The sequence below is a fragment of the Hypanus sabinus genome, chromosome 30 (genome assembly GCF_030144855.1).
Source record: "Hypanus sabinus isolate sHypSab1 chromosome 30, sHypSab1.hap1, whole genome shotgun sequence".
Taxonomy (NCBI): Eukaryota; Metazoa; Chordata; class Chondrichthyes; order Myliobatiformes; family Dasyatidae; genus Hypanus; species Hypanus sabinus.
Window position 1 is genome coordinate 27,368,185 of NC_082735.1, and position 18,558 is coordinate 27,386,742.

General features: G+C 39.9%; 1 protein-coding gene across 2 annotated transcripts in view; it reads right to left on the minus strand.

Annotated features, from left to right (window-relative positions):
- LOC132383486 (protein argonaute-4) overlaps positions 1 to 18,558 on the minus strand; it is an 86,229-nt gene that overhangs the window by 13,311 nt on the left and 54,360 nt on the right. For both annotated transcript variants that reach the window (XM_059954487.1, XM_059954486.1), the window contains exons 11-16: positions 16,356 to 16,489; positions 15,722 to 15,906; positions 14,403 to 14,562; positions 13,278 to 13,368; positions 10,531 to 10,755; positions 9,940 to 10,074 (exon numbers count right to left, since the gene is read on the minus strand). In XM_059954487.1, the coding sequence (XP_059810470.1) occupies positions 9,940 to 10,074; positions 10,531 to 10,755; positions 13,278 to 13,368; positions 14,403 to 14,562; positions 15,722 to 15,906; positions 16,356 to 16,489 (930 nt within the window). The remainder of the gene's footprint in view (positions 1 to 9,939; positions 10,075 to 10,530; positions 10,756 to 13,277; positions 13,369 to 14,402; positions 14,563 to 15,721; positions 15,907 to 16,355; positions 16,490 to 18,558) is intronic.

Below are 18,558 nucleotides of genomic sequence, written 5' to 3' on the forward strand. Positions count from 1 at the left end.
TTTTCAGTTTCTACATCAGAAGTCAATGCTAGAAGCCAATGCTTCTACATCAGTCTGCTAGAACCAGAATGATTGGAAATCCTTAATGTGCTGGTACATATAATGCTTGAATTTGTAGTAACACTCAAATCACTGAATGAACTTAGCAGGTCAGGAGAGAATAGGAAAGTCAATGTTTCTGATCAAGACTCTTCACCCAGTATAAAAAGGTAGATTGAAGGGGTGAAACAAGAGCTGGCAGGTGATAAATGAATCCAGGTAAAAGGATGATAGGGAGATAGGGAGGAGAGTGGGAATGGTGTTAAAAGCTGGGAGGTGAAAGGTGGAAGTGACAAAAAGCTGAAGATGATGTAATTTGATAGAGGGAAAGGTGAAGTATGGAATAATAAAAAGGAGGTGGGAGTGGAACCAGTGGGAGGAGGAAGTAGGTGATGGACAGATGAACAGGGTAGGGGAGGAGAAAGTAATAGGGTCTTGGGGGCCAGGCAGAGCAGTTACTGGAAGCTGGAGAACTCAATCCTTATGCTACCAGGTTGCCATGCAGAATGCAAGAAGCTGCTCTTCTCAGTTGCATTTCGCCGCAACCTGGCAGTGAAGGAGGCTGTGGGAATAAGAAGGAAAATTAAAACGGTTGGCGACCAGGGACAGTTTTAAATGCCTATTTAAGAATAAAATATAAACATAAAGTGTAAAAGAGAGACAAAGCTGGATATTGGACCACTAGAAATGGTTAGGTGGTAATGGAGGACAACAAAATGGCTGATGAACTGCAACAGCCTTCACTGTGGAAACCACTAGCAGTATGGTGGAAGTTCCAGGTGTCAGGGGTCATGAAATGTGTGAAGTTACCATAATTATTCAGAAGGTTTTTGGAAAACAGAAAGGTCTGAAGGTAGATAAGAAAAATGTGAGCTGCCTCAATGACTATCACCCGGTAGCACTCACATCTACAGTGATGAAATGCTTTGTGAGGTTGGTCATGACTAGAATGAACTCCTGCCTCAGCAAGGACCTAGGCCCACTGTAATTTGTCTATTGCCACAATAGGTCAAAGTCAGATGCAATCTCAATGGCTCGTCACATGGCTTTAGACCATCTGGACAACACAAACACCTATGTCAGGATGCTGTTCATCGACTATAGCTCAGCATTTAATACCATCATTTCCACAATCCTGATTGAGAAGTTGCAGAACCTGGGCCTCTGTACCTCCCCCTTCAATTGGATCCTCGACTTCCTAACCGGAAGATCACCATCTGTGCAGATTGGTGATAACATCTCTTCTTCACTGATGATCAACGCTGGTGTACCACGGAGATGTGCGCTTAGCCCACTTTTCTACTCTATATATACCCATGACTGTTTGGCTAGACATAGCTCAAATATCATCTATAAATTTGCTGACGATACAACCATTGTTGATAGAATCTCAGGTGGTGATGAGAGGGTGTACAGGAGTGAGATATGCCAACTAGTGGAATGGTGCTGCAGCAACAACCTAGCACTCAATGTCAGTTAAGACGATAGAGCTGATTGTGGACTTCAGAAAAGGTAAGATGAAGGAACATATACCAATCCTCATGGAGGGATCAAAAGTGGAGTGAGAGCAGTTTCAAATTCCTAGGTGTCAAGATCTCTGAGGGTCTAATGCGGCTCCAACTTATTGATGCAGTTAAAAAGAAGGCAAGACAGCGACTATATTTCATTAGGAGTTTGAAGAGATTTGATAAGTCAACAAACACGCTCAAAAACTTCTAGAGATATACCATGGAGAGCATCCTGACAGGCTTCATCACTGTCTGGTATGGGGGGAGGCGGCTACTGCACACAATTGAAAGAAGTTGCAGAGGGTTGTAAATTTAGTTGGATCCATCTTGGGTAATAGCCTACAAAGTATCCAGGACATCTTCAAGGGGTAGTATCTCAAAAAGGCAGTGTCCATTATTAAGGACCTCCAGCATCCAGGGCATGCACTTTTCTCACTGTTGCCATTAGGTTGGAGGTGCAGAAGCCTGAAGGCACACACTCAGCGATTGAGGAACAGCTTCTTCCCCTCTGTCATCCGATTCCTAAATGGACGTTGAACCCTTGGACACTATTTCACTTTTTAGAATATATAGTATTTTTGTTTTTAACATGATTTTTAATCTATTCAATGTACGTATACTGTAATAAATTTACTTATTATTATTTTATTTTGGTTTTTTTTCCCTTCTATATTATGTATTGTATTGAACTGCTGCTGCTAAGTTAACACATTTCACATCACATACCAGTGATAATAAACCTGATTCTGATTCTGGATCAGATGGTGTACACCCCAGAGTTCTGAAAGAGGGTGGCTGAAGTGATTGTGGAGTCGTTAGTAATGATCTTTCAAAAATCACTAGATTTTGGAATGGTTCCAGAAGACTGGAAAATTGCAAATGCCACTCCACTCTTCAAGAAGGGGGAGAGGCAGACGAAACTAAACTACAGGCCAATTAGTCTGATCTCAGTGGTTGGGAAGACACTGGAGTCGATTTTTAAGGATAAGGTCTTAGGGTATACTTGGAGGCACATGATGAAACACGCTTTAGTCAACATGGTTTCCTCAAGGGAAAATCTTGCTTGGCAAATCTGGTAGAATTTGTTGAAAAAAATAACAAGCAGGATAGACAAAGGAGAATCACTTGATGTGTACTTGGATTTTCAGAAGGCCTTTGACAAGGTGCAACACGTGAGGCTGCTTAACAAGCTATGAACCCATGGTATTATAGGAAAGATTCTAGCATGGATAAAGCAGTGGCTGATGGTAGGAAGCAAAGAGTGGGAATAAAAGGAGCCTTTTCTGGCTGGCTACCAGTGACTAGTGGTGTTCCACAGGGTTCTGAGTTGGGACCGACACTTTTTACTTTATTTGTCAATTATTTGGATGATGGAATTGCAAAGTTATTGCAAAGTTATTGCAAAGTTATTAATGGGAAAGCATTTGCTTTTTTGATATGAAGATAGGTGGAAGGGCAGGTAGTTTTGAGGAAGTAGAAAGGCTACAGAGGACTTAGATTAGGAGAATGGGCAAAAAAATGGCAGATGGAATACAGTGTTGAAAAATGTATGATCATGCACTTTGGTAGAAGAAATGAAAGGGTTGACTGTTTTATGAATGCAGAGAAAATACAAAAAACTGAGGTACAAAGGGACTTGGGAATCCTTGTGCAGGATTCCCTGAAGGTCACTTTGCATGTTGAGTCTGTGGTGAGGAAGGCAAAACCGATGTTAGCATTCATTTCAAGAGGACTAGAAAATAAAAGCAAGGACGTAATGTTGAAACTTTAGGGAGCACTGGTGAGGCCTCACTTGGAGCAGGTTTTGGCCCCTTATCTTAGAAGGGATATGCTGAAACTGGAGAGGTTCAAAGGAAGGGGGATGGGAACCAGAGTGATAGAAAGGACAAGCAGGAGAAGAGGCATAATCACAGCCAGTGGGATGAGTCACAGGGCAATTCAGGCGTGGTGCAGCTAAAACAGAAAGCAACAAATATTGGATTGAAAGTGTTGTATTTGAATGCACCCAGCATAAGAAATAAAATGGACGATCTTGAAATTCAGCTACAGATTGGCAAGTATGACGTTGTGGCCACACTTTCTGAAACTTGGCTAAAGGATGGCTGCCATTGGGAGTTGAACGTCCAAGGAAATACACTGTATTGGAAAGATAGGTTATTAGGCAGAGAGGGTGGTGTGGCCCCGTGTATAAGAAATAGTATCAAATCATTAGAAAGGGATGTCATCTGTTAATCATAAGTTGGGACATTTGATTCATTCTGGGAAAAAAAGTTTAACTACATAACACCTCACAGGCCTGATTTTATTCTCACAAATCAATGAATATATTGTAAAAAAAAATATCACCCCCTACTTGTACGTAGTTTTCTCCTTTTGCTTGTTCTTTCTTTCCTCTCTTCTCTACAAGTGTATACCTCAGATAAATATTATGTGGAGATTTGTGGCAAATATGAATACATGATATACATGTACAGTATCTGAAATACATTTTATGGAAATGTTTGATGAACTTTAATAAAAAATAAATTACAAAAAAAAAGTGATGACATAGGATTGGAAGGTGTAGAGTCTCTATGGGTTGAGTTAAGAAATGGCAAGGGTAAAAGGACCCTAATGGCAGTTGTATACAGGCCTCCAAACAGCAGCCGGGATGTGGATTACAAATTACAGCAGGAGATAGAAAAGGCGTGTCAGAAGGGCAACGTCATGATAATCGTTGGGGATTTTAACATGAAAGTGGATTGGGAAAACCAGGCCAGTAGTAGACCTCAAGAAAGAGAATTTGTAGAAGGTCTAAGGGATGGCTTTTTAGAACAGCTTGTTGTTGAACCCTCTAGGAGATTGGTTGTGCTGGATTGGGGGCTGTGCAATTATCTGGAGGTGATAAGAGAGCTTAAGGTTAAGGAACCCTTAGGGAACAGTGATCACAATATGATCAAGTTTACTTTGAAATTTGAGAAGGAGAAACTAAGTTTCAATGTGCTGTTATTTCAGGGGAATAAAGGAAATTACAATTGCAGGAGAGAGGAACTGGCCAAGGTTGACTGGAAAGGGAAACTAGCAGAAAGGGCAGCAGAGCAGCAATGGCTGGAGTTTCTGTGAAAAATGAGGGAAATGCAAGACGAATATATCCCTAATAAGAAGACATTTTCAAATGGAAGAAGGCCACTACTGTGGCTGACAAGTGAAATCAGAACCAAAGTAAAAGCAAAAGAGAGGGTATACAAGGAATCCAAAGGAAGGTAGAGGATCGGCAAGCTTTTAAAAAATTGCAGAAGGAAACAATGAAGATCATTAGGAAGAAAAAGATGAATTATGTCAGGAAGCTGGTGACTAATATCAAAGAAGATACTAAAAACTTTTTTTATGTATATAAAAGGTAAATTAGAGTTGGGGGTAGATATAGGACCAACAGAAAATGATGTTGGAGATGTTGTAATGAGAGACGCAGAGATGGCAGAGGAACTGAATGCATATTTTGCACCAGTCTTAACACTGGAAGACATCTGCAGTGTACCAGGGAAGTGAAGTATGTGCAGTGAAAATTACGATTGAGAAGGTGCTCAGGAAGCTTAATGGTCTGAGAATGGATAACTCTCCTGGACCTGATGGAACGCACTCTCGGGTTCTGAAGGAAGTAGCTGGAAAGACTGTGGAGGAAATAACAATGATCTTTCAAGAATCGATAGATTCTGGCATTGTACCAGATGACTGGAAAATTGCAAATGTTACTCTGCAATTTAAGAAGGGTGGGAGGGAGCAAAAAGGAAACTATAGACCTGTTAGCCTGACATCAGTGGTTGGGAAGTTGTTGGAATCGATTGGTAGGGATGAGATTATGGAATACCTGAAGCCACATGACAAGATAGGCCAAAGCTAGCAAGGTTTCCTGAAAGTAAAATCCTGTCTGACAAACCTACTGCAATTTTTTGAGAAAATTACAAGCAGGGTAGACAAAGGAGATGTAGTATATGTGGTGTATTTGGATTTTCAGAAGGCATTTGACAAAGTGTCACACGAGGCTGCTTAGCAGGGTAAGTGCCCGTGGAATTACAGGGCAGTTACTGGCATGGGTGGAGCATTGGCTGATCGGCAGAAAACAGAGAGTGGGAATAAAAGGATCCTATACTGGTTGGCTGCCAGTTACCAGTGGAGTTCCACAGGGGTCAGTGTTGGGACCGCTGCTTTTTACAATATATGTCAATGATTTGGACTATGGAATTAATGGATTTATGGCTAAATTTGTTGATGATACAAAGATAGGTGGAGGAGCAGGTAGTGTTGAGGAAACAAGAGAGCCTGCAGAGAGACTTAGATAGTTTAGAGGAATGGGCAAATTAAGTGGCAAATGAAATACAATGTTGGAAAGTGTATGGTCATACACTTTGGTGGAAGAAATATACAAGCAATTATTTAGATGGGGAGAGAAATGCAGAGATGCAAAGGGACTTGGGAGTTCTTGTGCAGGATACCCCGGAGGTTTCCAGGTTGAGTCAGCAGTGAAGAAGGCGAATGCAATGTTGGCATATTCATTTCTAGAGGTATAGAATATAAAGGTAGGGATGTGATGTTGAGGCTCTATTAGGGCATTGTGAGACAACACTTGGAGTATTGTGTGCAGTTTTGGACTCCTTAATTTAGAAAGGATATATCAACATTGGAGAGAGTTCAGAGAAAATTCACAAGAATGATTCCAGGAATGAAAGGGTTACTGTATGAGGAATGTCTGGCAGCTTTTGGGCTGTATTCCCTGGAGTTCAGGAGAATAAGGGCAGGATCTCATAGAAATATTCTGAATGTTAAAAGGCCTGCACAGGTTAGATATGGCAAAGTTATTTCCCATGGTAGGGGAGTCTAGGACAAGAGGGCACAACTTCAGGATTGAAGGACTTCCATTTAGAACAGAGATGTGGAGAAATTACATTAGTCAGAGGGTGGTAAATCTGTGCAATTTGTTGCCACGAGCGGCCGTGGAGGCCAAGTCATTGGGTGCATTTAATTAGCCAGGGTATCAAAGGGTATGGGGAGAAGGCAGAGGAGTGGAGATGACTGAAGAATTGGATCAGCCCATGATTGAATGGCGGAGCAGACTAGAAATACAGAAAAACATACAGCACAATACAGGCCCTTCAGCCCACAAAGCTGCACCGAACATGTCCCTACCTTAGAACTACCTAGGCTTTACCCATAGCCCTCTATTTTTCTAAGCTCCATGTAGCCATCCAGGAGTCTCTTAAAAGACTCTATTGTTTCCAACTCCACTGGCAGCCCATTCCACGCACTCATCACTCTTTGCGTAAAGAAGTTACCCCTGACATCTCCTCTTTACCTACTTCCAAGCTCCTTAAAACTATTCCCTCTCATGTTAGCCATTTCAGCCATGAGGAAAAGCCTCTGACTGTCCACATGATCATGCCTCTCATTATCTTGTACACTTCTATCAAGTCACCTCCCATCCTCTGTCACTCCAAGGAGAAAAGGCCGAGTTCACTCAACCTATTCTCATAAGGCATGCTCCCCAATCCAGGCGACATACTTGTAGATCTCCTCTGCACCCTTTCTATGGTTTCCACGTCCTTCCAATAGAGGCGACCAGTAATGAACACAATACTCCAAGTGGGGTCTGACCAGGGTCCTATATAGCTGCAACATTACCTCTACACTCCTCAACTCAATCCCACGATTGATGAAGGCCAATGCACCATATGCCTTCTTAACCACAGAGTCAACCTGCACAGCAGCTTTGAGTGTCCTATGGACTCGGACCCCAAGATTCCCGATTCTCCACACTGCCAAGAGTCTTACCATTAATACTATATTCTGCCAACAAATTTGACCTACCAAAATGAACCACCTCACACTTGTCTGGGTTGAACTCCATCTGCCACTTCTCAGCCCAGTTTTGCATTCTATCAATGTTCAGTTGTAAACTCTGACAGCTCTCCACACTATCCACAACACACCCAACCTTTGTGTTATCAGCAAATTTACTAACCCGTCCCTCCGCTTCCTCATCCAGGTCATTTATAAAAATCATAAGGAGTCCCAGAACAGATTCCTGGGGCACACCATTGATCACCGGCCTCCATGCAGAATATGACCCCTCTACAACCACTCTTTGCCTTATGTGGGCAAGCCAGTTCTGGATCCACAAAGCAATGTCCTCTTGGATTCCATGGCTCCTTAGTTTACTAAGATGGGCTGAATGGCTTACTTCTGCTCCTATGTCTTATGGTCTAATGGAAGTTCATGAAAATGATTCCACAATTAAATAGCTTGTCATACGAAGAACGTTTGGTGATTCTGGGCCTGCATTCACTACAATTTAGAAGAATGAGGTGTAATCTCATTACAACCTATCAAATGGTGAAAGGCCTTGATAGTGGATATGGTGGGAGAATCTAAGACCAGATGATACAGCCTCAAAATAGAGGGGAGCCCTTTTAGAATGGGGAGTAGTGAATCTGTGGAATTCTTTGCTGAAGCAGCTTTGGAGTGTAAGTCTTTATGTATTATTTAAGGCAGAGGCTGACAGATTCTAGATTGGTCAGGGTGTGAAGGGATATGGGGAGAAGGCAACAGATTGGGGCTGACAGGAAAATGGATCCGCCATGATGACGCTATGGGCCAAATGGCCTGACTTTGCTCTCATATGGTCTTATAAAGAGAGCATTCATTATTTAAAATTGAATACCAGGCCATCAATGGAAAATAAAACCTTTATGAAAAGAAAACTAGTGCAGTTTCATTCACTGTTTAACAATATTATCCTTTTTTTCCCCTGTAGAAAAGTCCTAGATTTCCTGCAAGTTTGTTTAAAAAAATAAAAAATGCAGGGCAGGATAGTTATTTGTAGGCTATTAAATTTTGGAAGCATCACTGTGGTGCTACAATCTAGCTTTACACCTGCAGAATTTCCAGGTGGTGTCACAGAAAAGTGATCAGATGGGAACAATAGGTTGTTCATCTGCTTCATAACAAAAGAACATAAGAGATAGGAGCAGGAGTAGGCCAATCGGCCCCTCAAGCCTGCTCCGCCATTCAACAAGATCATGGCTGATCCAATCTTAACTCTAGTTTTCACCAAATCCCACAAGGCAACAGTGCCAACCAACAGGACACCATACCGCCCATTTTATTTTATTATTCACCCCGCCCAAACCCATGTGATCACCCGGGGAAAAAAAAACGATTTGCCAATTGAGAAGAAAAAATCTGGAAAATTCCTCTCTGACCCATCCAGGCTATCGAAAACTGGTCCAGGAGATCACATGGCTGATCTAAACCTAGCCTCATGTCCACTTACCTGCTCGCTCACCGTATCCCCTAATGCCATTTTTATCCAGGAAAATGACTATCTCCATTTTGAATTTATTGAGTGTAGTAGCTTCCACAGCTCTCTGGGGCAGTAAATTCCACAGCCCCACTACCCTCTGAGTGAAGAAATTTCTCCTCATCTCAGTCCTGGAACGGCATCCCCTTATTTTAAGATTATGCTCACTAGTCCTAGTTTCACCCATCATTGGGAACATTATCCCCGCATCCACCCGATCAAACCCCTTCACAATCTTATATGTTTCAATAAGATCGCCTCTCATTCTTCGGAACTCCAATGAGTAGAGGCCCATCCTACTCAACCTCTCATCATACATTAACCCATCCATCCCCTGAATTAACCTAGTGAACCTTCTCTGCACTGCCTCGAGAGCCAGTATGTCCTTTCTTAAATATGGACACCAGAACTGCACGCAGTACTCCAGGTGTGGTCTCACCAATAGCCGGTACAACTGCAGTAAGACCTCCCTGTTCTTATACTCCATCCCCCTAGCAATAAAAGCCAGCATTCCATTGGCCTTCTTGACCACCTGCTGTACTTGCATACTAACTTTTTGTGTTTCCTGCACCAGGACCCCCAGATCCCTTTGCACAGAAGCACTTTCCAGTTTCTCTCCATTTAGATAATAACTTGCTCTATTACTTTTCCTGCCAAAGTGCAAGACCTCACACTTGTCAGTATTATATTTCATCTGCCAAATGTCTACCCAATCACTCAGCCTATCTATGTCCCCCTGCAGGGTTTCAATATCCTCCGCACTCATTACACTCCCTCCCATCTCTGTGTCATCAGCAAACTTCGATACATTGCACTTAGTCCCTTTCTCCAAATCATTAATATAGATTGTAAAGAGTTGAGGTCCCAACACTGACCCCTGTGGAACACCACTAGTCACCAACTGCCAGTCTAAGAATAAACCATTTATCCCAACTCTCTTCAGCAATACTCCTATGTAGTTGGGTAAAGCAAATGATAATTCTTGTGGTATATAAATGAATTTCAGAACTGTAGGTGCATTTACCCAAATTGAAACAATTTGCATTCTAGAATACTTACCCTTTCACTTCTGTCAGCACAGAATAGTCGAGTATGGTGTCGTTTTTGAACAACAAGGTACGTTATGCCAGGTCTGTAGTCTTCCTCTAAACTAATACAGGCTTTTCGAATAGCAATAAGCTCAGGCCAGGCAACCTAAGTTCAAGTTTAAATAAGAACAAAATTATACAACTGAAACAGCAGGAACATCTAATTGATTTCACCATGATTGGCATTAATTAACTTTTCAGTATTAATTTCACACCCCACAATCCACCAAACCTTTAGTAACAACCTATGTAAAATGGCCACAAGTACTCAATGTAGAGCAGTCCAATCCAGTCAAATTATTTTTCCAAGCTAAGTGAGCTGCTTTCAAGCCTTCAAAACCAAATGTTAATCATTTCAAGGACTTGTCCGTTTCAACTCAGCTATTGGTTGAATTATTGTGAAGCGAAGCAAGATAATGAGATGCTTCCCTCTAAAACAATCAACACAAACAAGGAAAGCCACAGAAATCTGGCTCAGACTGAAGTACACAGTTGCAGAGATTTATCAATGTTGGAAAATGCAGTAAGTGATTCAGAAAGCACCCCAATAACAGATACAAACCTGTTTCATTTGCCCTTCAGATACTCCACCCCTGTAGTAGATGATACGTGTAGGCTTGAAGCGAGTTGACTTGTAAAACTGAATTAGAAGCTCACGCACCATGTTGGACAGATCCTGGATTACTTCTTGACTGAAGAGAAGGTCCTGAGATGTTTCTTGCCTTGATGTCTGCACACGCACTGTTGCACAGTATCGACTGGGATGCCCATCCATACTACCAACCACCTAGAAAACAAATGAACTAAAATCAGTACTACTGCTGTGAGGGACAAACCCTTCCTCCACTTTAGAGCCAATTGAAGGAAGAAAAATTTTCTTTGAACACCATGTTATTAATGGTATAATAATCCGTGTCCATAAAAAGTATTCACCCCTCCTTGTAAGTTTTCATGTTTTGTTATTTTACAACATTGAATCACAGTGGATTTAGTTTGACTTTTTTGACACTGATGACAAAAAAAATTCATGTCAAAGTGAAAACAAATTTCTACAAATTGGGTTTAAATTTATTAAAATTATTAAACAAAATAATTTATTGTGTAATTACTCACCGCCTTCAAGTCAGTATTTAGAAGATGCATTTTTGGCAGCAATTTCAGCTGTGTGTATGAGTCTCTATCAGTTTTGCACATCTGGACACTGCAATTTCCCCCCATTCTTCTTTACAAAACTGCTCAAGCTCTGTCAGATTGCATGGGGATTTTGAGCAAACAGCCCTTTTTAAGTCCAACCCCAAATTCTCAATTGGATTGAGGTCTAGACTCTGCCTTGACTGCTCCAGGACATAACTTCATGGTTTTTAAGACATTCCTATGTAACTTTGGTCTTATGCCAAGTTGCAGTTGTCTTGCAGACTGCATCAGGTTTTCCTTCATTCATTTGAACCTCTACCTTCACAAGCCTTCCAAGGCCTGCTGCAATGAAGCATCCCCTCAGCATGATGCAGCTACCACCATGCTTCATGGTAGGGATGGTGTGCTTTGATGATGTGCAGGGTTTGGATTACGCCAAACACAGCATTCAGTCTGATGGCCATAAAGCTCAATTTTGATTTCATCAGACCATAGAATGTTCTTCTAGCTGACTTCAGAGTTTCCTACATTCCTTTTGGCAAACTCTAGTTGAGATTTCAGGAGAGTTTATTTCCCCCCCAGCAGTGGCTTTCTCTTTGCCACTCTTCCATAAAGCTGTGCCAGGTGAGGCACTCGGGCAACAGTTGTTGTATGTGGAGTCTTTCCCATCTCAGCCACTGAAGCTTGTAACTCCTCCAGAGCTGTCATAGGTGGCCTCCCTCACTAGTCCCCTTCTTGAACAGTCACACAGTTTTTGAGGACAGCCTGCTTTTGTCAGATTTACAGCTGTGCCCTATTCTTCTCATTTCTTGATGATTGACTTAACAGTACTCCAAGAGATATTCAGTGTTTTGTATCTATCTCCTGATTTGTGCTTTCCAATAATCTTTTTGCGGAGTTACTTGGAGTGTTCTTCTGTTTTTGCCAAGATACTGAAATCACCAGCAGTTGGACCTTCCAGATACACGTGTATTTTTACTACAATCAATTGAAACACCTTGACTGCACACAGGTCTCCAAAAACAGATCTCCCTTTAACTAATTATGTGACTTCTAAAACCAACTGACTACACCAGCGATGATGTGGTGTGTCGTATTAAAGGGGGTGAAAACTTATGCAATCAATTGGTTTGTGTTTTATATTTGTAATTAGTTTAGATCACTTTGTAGATATTAGTTTTCACTTTGACACAAAAGTCTTTTTCTGTTGATCAGTGCCAAAAAGAACAAATCAAATCCATTGTGATTCAATGTTGCAAAGCAATAAAACATGAAAACTTCCAAGGGAAGTGAATACTTTTTATAGGTATTGTATATATGTGCCAAAGTCTTAGGCACATATACTGTATATAAATAGCTAGGGTGCCCAAGACTTTTGTATTCTACTGCAGCAAATGTATGTGTTGCACTGTACTGCTGCCGCAAAAAAAAGGTGGGAAGGGGGCAAGGAGAGGGGAATCATGGTTGGTTAAAGGAGAAGGGAGAAGGAAGCACCAGAGGGACATTCTGTAATGATCACTAAACCAATTGTTTAGAAGCAAATAACCTTGCCTGGCATCTAAGGGCTGGTTGTGTCTGCACTCACATCACCCCCATCCCGCAGCACTCAACCCTTGCCATTCCAACGTCCTTTGCTTCTGCCAGATTTACAAATTCACTCGCCACTCCACATTGACAAAAACAGTACTGTGCAAAAGACCTGGGAACATACTTGCTTTTACCCTTCTCTCCCAATTCCCTGCATGCCAGGAGTCAATTGCACAATAGCTGGCTGATTCCATAGGGAGATGTTATTGCGTTACCTGTATTTTTCCCACTATAGAGACCCAAATAACTGTCAGCTGGCAATCGGACTGTGGAGAGGACTATAAGCTGGTATCTTCTGCTATGAGTACCTGACATCAGTGATCAAGATTACAACTGGTTGCTGGAACAGTGATGGCTTTCTTCTAACAATAATTCTATAATGACATTGTAACACTTTTTAAAAATTCTAAGATGGTGTTCTGGCTGAATTTTCTGTACATTACCTGTGCAAGGTTAAGAATATCTAAGTTTACATTGTTGCATTTTGAGCAGTCTAACAGTGTTTCAGGTTATTCAATATTTCTCTGCCCCCGCACCCCGCTACCCAGAGCTGGCAGACTTAGTTTCCAACTATCAAATTGAACTTACTGCAGCAATTGAGGGTTTCTTGCCATCTCCAGCTGGTGGGTGTGTGACATCAGCTCCCAAGAAGATGACAGGTTGCTGGAATACAGATGGTCTATGTACAACAAAAATTTCCATCTTTTAAAATGTAACATTAAGAGTCAAAAGTGAAGTAACTGATGGGTATAATCTAAGGAATTATCATTAAGATTCAAGATTGTTTAATGTAATTTCCAGTACACAAGTTTAAAGGAAAACAAAATAATTGTTACTCTGGATTTGATGCAGTACCAAAAAACACAATAAGATAAATAATATAATAATGAGAACACAATAAACATAAATAAAATAGCTTACATACATAGACTGATTGTATGTCCATAAAGTGACACTAGGAACAGGACTGAATACATGTATGATAGTTCAGAGAGGAAATTATAAAGTAGTGATGGTGGGGGTATGTGGAGGGGTAGGTTAGCGGCTGGAATTAGTAAAGATATGTACCCTCCCTACTCTCATTGGGCACTGTCAATCAATTAGAATAACATTTTTTGGCGTTTAAAGTACAATTGTGATGCAGACATAATTGTAGAAAATAACAAAGCAGCTGCACTCTCTTTGGTTTTACATTCTTACAAATCCTTTAAGTGTTTGAAATTATTGACATTAGAAGTGTTCTTTTCAGCATGGTGGTAAAGAGGAATGAATAAAATGGTATAAAGAAAATAAAAATCAATCATACAATATTAGTTTTAAGCATTCTTCCCAAATACAAATATCCCTCACTAACTTACACTTTTTAAACATTTAGTATGATTTTAAAACATCTAGATTGAACGTACAGTTATTAGGTTACTTTCATTACTTGGGAATGCAGACTTATTTTGTTTCTATTTGTTTACTACTATTGTTTTACATTTCACAGTTGTCCTGCTCAATGTTTCTCATTAAACTAACAATATTAATGTTCTGTCATTACAAATATGTTTTTGACTTAGAACTGCTATGTTGGCCTTTGCACATGAATGAACTTCAAAGGTATAATGTTGAAATCAACTTAATAGGAATAGACATTACATAAAACACTTTATATAGCTACACAAGTTATTAAAATGAAAAGTAATAAAAAATAATGCAGACAGAACTCACCGCTGGTGAGGTACGAGGACATTATTTATTCCACCAAGTTTTGCATTAATCTTCAAGCAAAGATTTGATAATGTCTGGGGGGATGTTTTGACTACGTTCTTCACCTGAACACACTGTGTGGCCATTCCCAACAAGGTGTCACCCACACGTTTTACTTCAGCTGGAGACAAGTACATAAACATTTTAAAATGAAATTTTCTGCACGAACATCCAATTTGAAACTTTTCCAAAATACAAAAGCTTTTGGTTGACTCCAATATTTTAAAATTAAATATGGATGTCTTTGAAAATGTATTTTTAAAAAATCACAAACCATTAGAGGAATTCAGCAAGTCAAGCAGTATCTGTGGAGGCAAAGTGAGAGTTAAAGTTTCAGGTTGAGACCTTACATGAGGACCTAGAATCCATTATGATATAGGGTCTCAACTCGAAATGTTAACTATTCCTTTACCTCAAGAGAAGCTGCCTGACCCACTATGTTCTTCTAGTAGTTTGTTTTTTTGCTTCAGATCTTATATATAACCTCCTGTATTTCCATATCTTGTGAAATATTTTATTTTTGACCTTGTAGAGTAATTTTTTGTTTCAAGAAATTTTTACAGTTGGGAATATCATTAAATATTAATTACATGATATGGTCTTATTTCTGCTTTTTGTGAGCAAGATGTATTAGACTATAATGGTACTGAACACCAACATAACAAGGAGATGGAATGATCAAATAGAAATATTTCAGAGAGTTTAACAATCCCTGAATAAAGCAAGTCTGGATGAAAAATAATTAGTCTACAGATGGAAGACTGAACTGAGAAAATTTAACTCCCAATTAGGTACTTCATGATAGAGAATGATGTTACATTATTGTTTAGAAGTTTCTATCTTTTTAATTTAATATCTGGTACAAATATTATTGCACAAAAGGACAAGCTAACAATCTACCACCAGATCCTTGCAAAATTACTAACTGGTTTGTGGATAGTATCCAAGTTGAATACCTTTTGAACTTGGATTTCCTACTCATTATTATTATTATTTTTTTAAAACTCTGTTTGAAATCCTCATGGTACGAGGATTTTGCAGATATGTTAATACTGAACAAAAACCAAAAGTTACGATAAACCAAAACATTTCCATAAATATCCGTTACTGTTCTAACTTGCTTTTTGGATAAATTGAGATCACTATAGAGCTGAAATGGTTTGATCATTTCTGCATTTAAAGAAGTGAATCTATTTTTTGACTCCATTAGCACCCAAACACTACCTTGTAATGTAATACCCAATGGAGTTACTGTTACATAATACTCATTATACACATACCATAAACAGGAGTCTTCCCGGGGAGGATGACTACAATCAACTGCAGACCAACATAAGTCATCTTCAAGTGCTTAAACATCGGTTCTACACTATCTGCACCTTGTGCATATTTACAGAAACATGGCTGACCCTGAATAGGCATTCCAGCATCTTTGGAAATTTTACGCAGCTGATCAGTAAAATTCCTAAAGGAGAAAAAAGGAACAGCAAAAAAGTTAAAAAAAAAATCAATCAGCACAAGTTAAATTTATTTTTTTAATGCTTTGCATCTGCACTTGTACGATAATTTGAAATTGTGCAAAAAAAATTACCACCACCCATTAAATATTTCAACTCATTTCGGTTAAAATAATTCCCTTTTTGCACAATAAAAATGAGAATTTTAAAAACAAATTTGATATAGACAATTTCTTTCAAAAAGCATTAATGTAAATAAAAATGGTATTTAGAACAGGTATATTTTAATTTCAAAATTTAAGTCATACAAAGTACTGTACAGAAAATCATAAATTGAAATGAAACTATTAACCCAGTTTTTTGAGGGGAAAAAAAATGCCTTTTCTATTTTTGACATTGGTGCTTTCCAGCAAATCTAGCAATGAATGCTTCATTGTGTAAATGAAAGGATCCTTACTTTAGAACTTCCTCCCGGCACTGTTTCTGTGGTGCGAAGCAGGCAACTGCCCAGACTTTAATCTCAATGCCAGCATAGAACTGTTTGCCTCTCATGTCCCATACCCCCTGGTTTGGGGTAGCAACAGTCTTATTCTGAAATAAATGCACAGGGGTTGGGAAGGTGAAAAGAAACCTGTTAAAGACAATTAACAATTACATCTCAATAGAAAGATTACTTCTGTTTCTTTGCACTATTCCTACTGTGAACTGCAAAATATAAATGGAAAATTACTTCCAAAGATGTGAAATTAAGATTATCTCAAATAACTGATATAATCCAGTCAATGTGACTCTTTAATGGCCATCAGCTATCAATTTTTTGTTTTGGAATATCAATAGACAATAGGTGCAGAAGTAGACCATTCTGCCCCTTGAGTCTGCACCGCCATTCTGAGATCATGGCTGATCATTCACTATCAATACCCAGTCCCTGCCTTGTCCCCATATCCCTTGATTCCCCTATCCATCAGATATCTATCTAGCTCCTTCTTGAAAGCATCCAGAGAATTGGCCTCCACCATCTTCCGAGGCAGTGCATTCCACACTTCCACAACTCTCTGGGAGAAGAAGCTCTTCCTATAACTGTTTTAAATAACTGACCTCTTATTCTCAATCCATGCCCTCTGGTACTGGACTCTCCCAACATCTGGAACATATTTCCTGCCTCAATCCTATCAAATCCTTTAATTATCTTAAACGTTTCAATCAGATCCCCTCTCAATCTCCTCAATTCCAGCGTGTACAAGCCCGATCTCTCCGCGTAAGACAGCCCTGCCATCCCAGGAATCAACCTAGTGAATCTACGCTGCACTTCCTCAATTGCCAGAATGTCCTTCCTTAAACCTGGAGACCAAAACTGTACACAATATTCCAGGTGTGGTCTCACCAGGGCCCTGTACAAATGTAAAAGGACATCCTTGCTCTTGTACTCAATTCCCCTTGTAACAAAGGCCAACATTCCATTTGCCTCTTCACTGCCTGTTGCACTTGCTCATTCATTGACTGGTGAACTAGGACTCCTAGGTCTCTTTGCATTTCTCCCTTACCTAACTCTACACCGTTCAGACAATACTCTGCCCTCTTGTTCCTGCTTCCAAAGTGGATAACTTCACGTTTCTTCACATTGAATGACATCTGCCAAGTATCTGCCCACTCACCCAGCCTATCCAAGTCTCCCTGTATTCTCCTAACGTTCTCTTCGCATGTCACACTGCCACCCAGTTTAGTATCATCAGCAAACTTGCTGATATAGTTTTCAATGCCCTCATCTAATTCGTTGACATAAATCGTAAAGAGCTGTGGTCCCAATACAGAGCCCTGTGGTACCCCACTAGTCACCTCCAGCCAGTCGGAGAAACACCCATTCACTGCTACCCTTTGCTTTCTATCTGCCAACCAGTTTTCTATCCATGTTGAAACCCTGCCCCCAATGCCATGAGCTCTGATTTTACTCACCAATCTCCTATGTGGCACCTTATCCAATGCCTTCTGAAAATCTAGGTACACAACATTCACTGCCTTACCCTCGTCTAACATCCTTGTTACACCCTCAAAAAACTCCAACAGATTAGTCAAGCATGATTTGCCCTTGGTAAATCCATGCTGGCTCGGCCTAATCCTATTTCAATCATACAAGCATCATATTGAACTCTAATATGAATTACAAATACCAATTCCCAAAATCCTTAGAAGGCATATTATCGATCAAATTCCTATTTGTTTTACAGTAGAGGGCATGAAATGTGCAAAAAGAAAGTTAGCCAAACATAAAGGATTAAGAAATTATTTCCAAAACAGGTTACTACTTAAATAATACTATAACAATTCTAATTGAATCTATTAATTCTGTAAATGAACCAATTAAATCTTAGATCTTCTGCAAACAAACCTATCAACTTAAAATGCAAAATAATATTTATACCAATTCATGAAGAATCAAGGTAGACTACTATCCATGTAGAATAATCCTCATTCTTCAAATAAATTGCCTCCACCTACCATGGGATAGAGCGCCCAAATCCAATCATGGAAAACTTCCCTCTCTCCCACCCAATTCCACCCATAAATAAATGGTCTCCTTGGAAGGCTTCAGCCAGAATCTTTTCATTCACATGTACAATTGTTAGAATCCTACACAGCCATCTTCAGTTCTTTGGACCAGA